The following is a 1,962-nucleotide window of genomic DNA, read 5'->3' as shown; positions in this document are numbered from 1 at the left end:
ACACGCTGCTTACCTGGCCTCTCATGACAGCAATCTGCTTGTGAAACTGTCCCCTGTCAAAGCCAGGGTCTTTCTGTGAGAGAGAGAGCAGAGAATACAATGGGATCCACCCACTGCCCCACGCCATGCAAGAGATACCTATTCCCAAGCAAGCCTCCCTCCTCCTGTCCCACGGGTTTCCTCCTTCTCTCCACACTGAACCTTCAACTCTTGGCAGAGCTGCTATGCTTCAGCCCACAAACACTCCTGAGAGCTTGGCCACCCTTCCGTCCCATGCAGCCTTGACAGGGAGCACCCCAACACCACCCCTGCTTTTCTCCCTCCCAAGCCATCCTCACCTGCTCCTCCAGCTCACCTTGAAGAGCTCATACAGATCTTCCTCCAAGTCCTTGACAAAGTTGGGGTCTGAGATCTTGGGAAGAATCAGGTCCTTGATCTCCTGTGAAAAGGGGATTTTGGCCTGGGGCAGCCATGCCCAGTAAAATGGATCTGTGGGAGGAAGCAAGAGACAGAGCTGAGGAAGACAAAGGATGGTGCCACCTGCCCATGGGTGCCAGATCACCTGCATCTGGGACACAAGGTCTAGCACCCACTTCCTACAGCCTCTGCTGAGGTGGAGCTGCCCATGAACCCAGGAGGTCGGCAGAGGGACAGCCCTAGCTCTCCCAGCTCCAGAGCTTGGAGAAGATGCCCAAGCACAGTTGTATGGTTCATCAGGGCGCCCTGCCACAGCCTGAGGGACTCACATGCTCTCCAGGAGTCTGGGTGTTTCAAGGGAAAGGCCAAACCGTTGTCTATAGCAGCCAGCTTGATGATGGGCTCCTTCACCACTACCCAGTCGCTGTCCTGGAAGGAAGCGGAACATGTCACAAGGACACCCTCCCAGAAGGAACAATCCCTCTCCCACTCTCTGCAGCCTCGAATCCAGCTGCCTGGATTTTTACACTGCACAGCAGCCTCTCACCTGTACTGTGGCCCTTTGCCCACAGGAAAACACTGCTTCAGGTGGGAGGGAGACAAAGCTGCTCCCCTCCCCAGGCCTCATCCCAAGAATGCACAGGTCCAGCAACACCAGTTTCCCCGCCCAGAGCCCAGATGCATCCTCAGTGAAGCCCCATTAGGCCACGTACCACCAATACAGAGGGCAGGGAGACAATACAAAGGCCCAGGAGCTGAGATCAGACCTCTGCACACTGGGAAACCCAAGCCAGCTGGGAAATCCCTGGCCCACCTGCCAGGAGCAGAGCCCCTAGCAGAACCCCTGTCTGGGAAGAGCCACTCACCCGCACGCCCGCGCTGTCCAGGGGACAGTCGTACTTGATGAGCCAATTGTCATTGCCCCGATCTGCAGGGAGATAAAACCAGCTGTGTCAGCACCAGGGCCTGGCCACACCACAGCAGGCAGAAGACTACGCCTCCTCTGACCCAGAGGTGAGACAGACCCATTTTAGGCCCAAACTCTACCCTAGAGCCCCGTAGCTTACTGCGGGGCTGGGAAGTCACATCAACCCCCCACAATAAGCCCTGGACACTGGAGAGGTCCACATATCCCCATCTCGCAGGAGAAAAGTCAACCTGCAAGCCCCAGAGTGCGACCCTGATTCCTTCCAGCCTGGCAGGGATGCAGCAGCTCAGCATGAGATGGAATATAGAGGCCAGTAAGGTGCTGGATCTCCAGATGTCTGTGGATCGTCACAGCTGGCAAACGTCGACCCCAGCACCAGGGTGGACCCAGATCTTCCAGAAGACAGGCTAGCAACCAGAGTACGGCCACGGTGGTGGGCAGCCACCACAACAACCACGTGGTTTTGAGAGAAGCTCTGGGTGCCGGCAAGCAGTGCCAAGCTCCTGCCCCCCTCCCCTTTCTCCAGCTGGCAGGATGTGAAGGAGCATGCAGCTGGCCGTACCTGTGTTCCGGATGATGTAGTCCAGCACCACCAGCCGCTCAAACTGCAGCAGCAG

At 57.3% G+C, this 1,962-nt stretch overlaps 1 protein-coding gene across 1 annotated transcript in view; it reads right to left on the bottom strand.

The window, feature by feature from the left end:
* The window catches only part of PI4K2A (phosphatidylinositol 4-kinase type 2 alpha), a gene marked incomplete at its 5' end in the record, with an annotated part of 3,201 nt that overhangs the window by 401 nt on the left and 838 nt on the right, over positions 1 to 1,962 (bottom strand). The window contains 5 exons of the mRNA XM_010145156.1: positions 14 to 73; positions 356 to 489; positions 747 to 846; positions 1,284 to 1,345; positions 1,908 to 1,962. The exon at positions 1,908 to 1,962 is cut by the window's right edge and continues 31 nt beyond it. Coding sequence (XP_010143458.1) covers positions 14 to 73; positions 356 to 489; positions 747 to 846; positions 1,284 to 1,345; positions 1,908 to 1,962 — 411 coding nt within the window. The remainder of the gene's footprint in view (positions 1 to 13; positions 74 to 355; positions 490 to 746; positions 847 to 1,283; positions 1,346 to 1,907) is intronic.

The sequence above is a fragment of the Buceros rhinoceros genome, unplaced genomic scaffold (genome assembly GCF_000710305.1).
Source record: "Buceros rhinoceros silvestris isolate BGI_N320 unplaced genomic scaffold, ASM71030v1 scaffold23670, whole genome shotgun sequence".
Classification (NCBI taxonomy): Eukaryota; Metazoa; Chordata; class Aves; order Bucerotiformes; family Bucerotidae; genus Buceros; species Buceros rhinoceros.
This window is presented reverse-complemented; position numbering and strand designations above follow the sequence as displayed.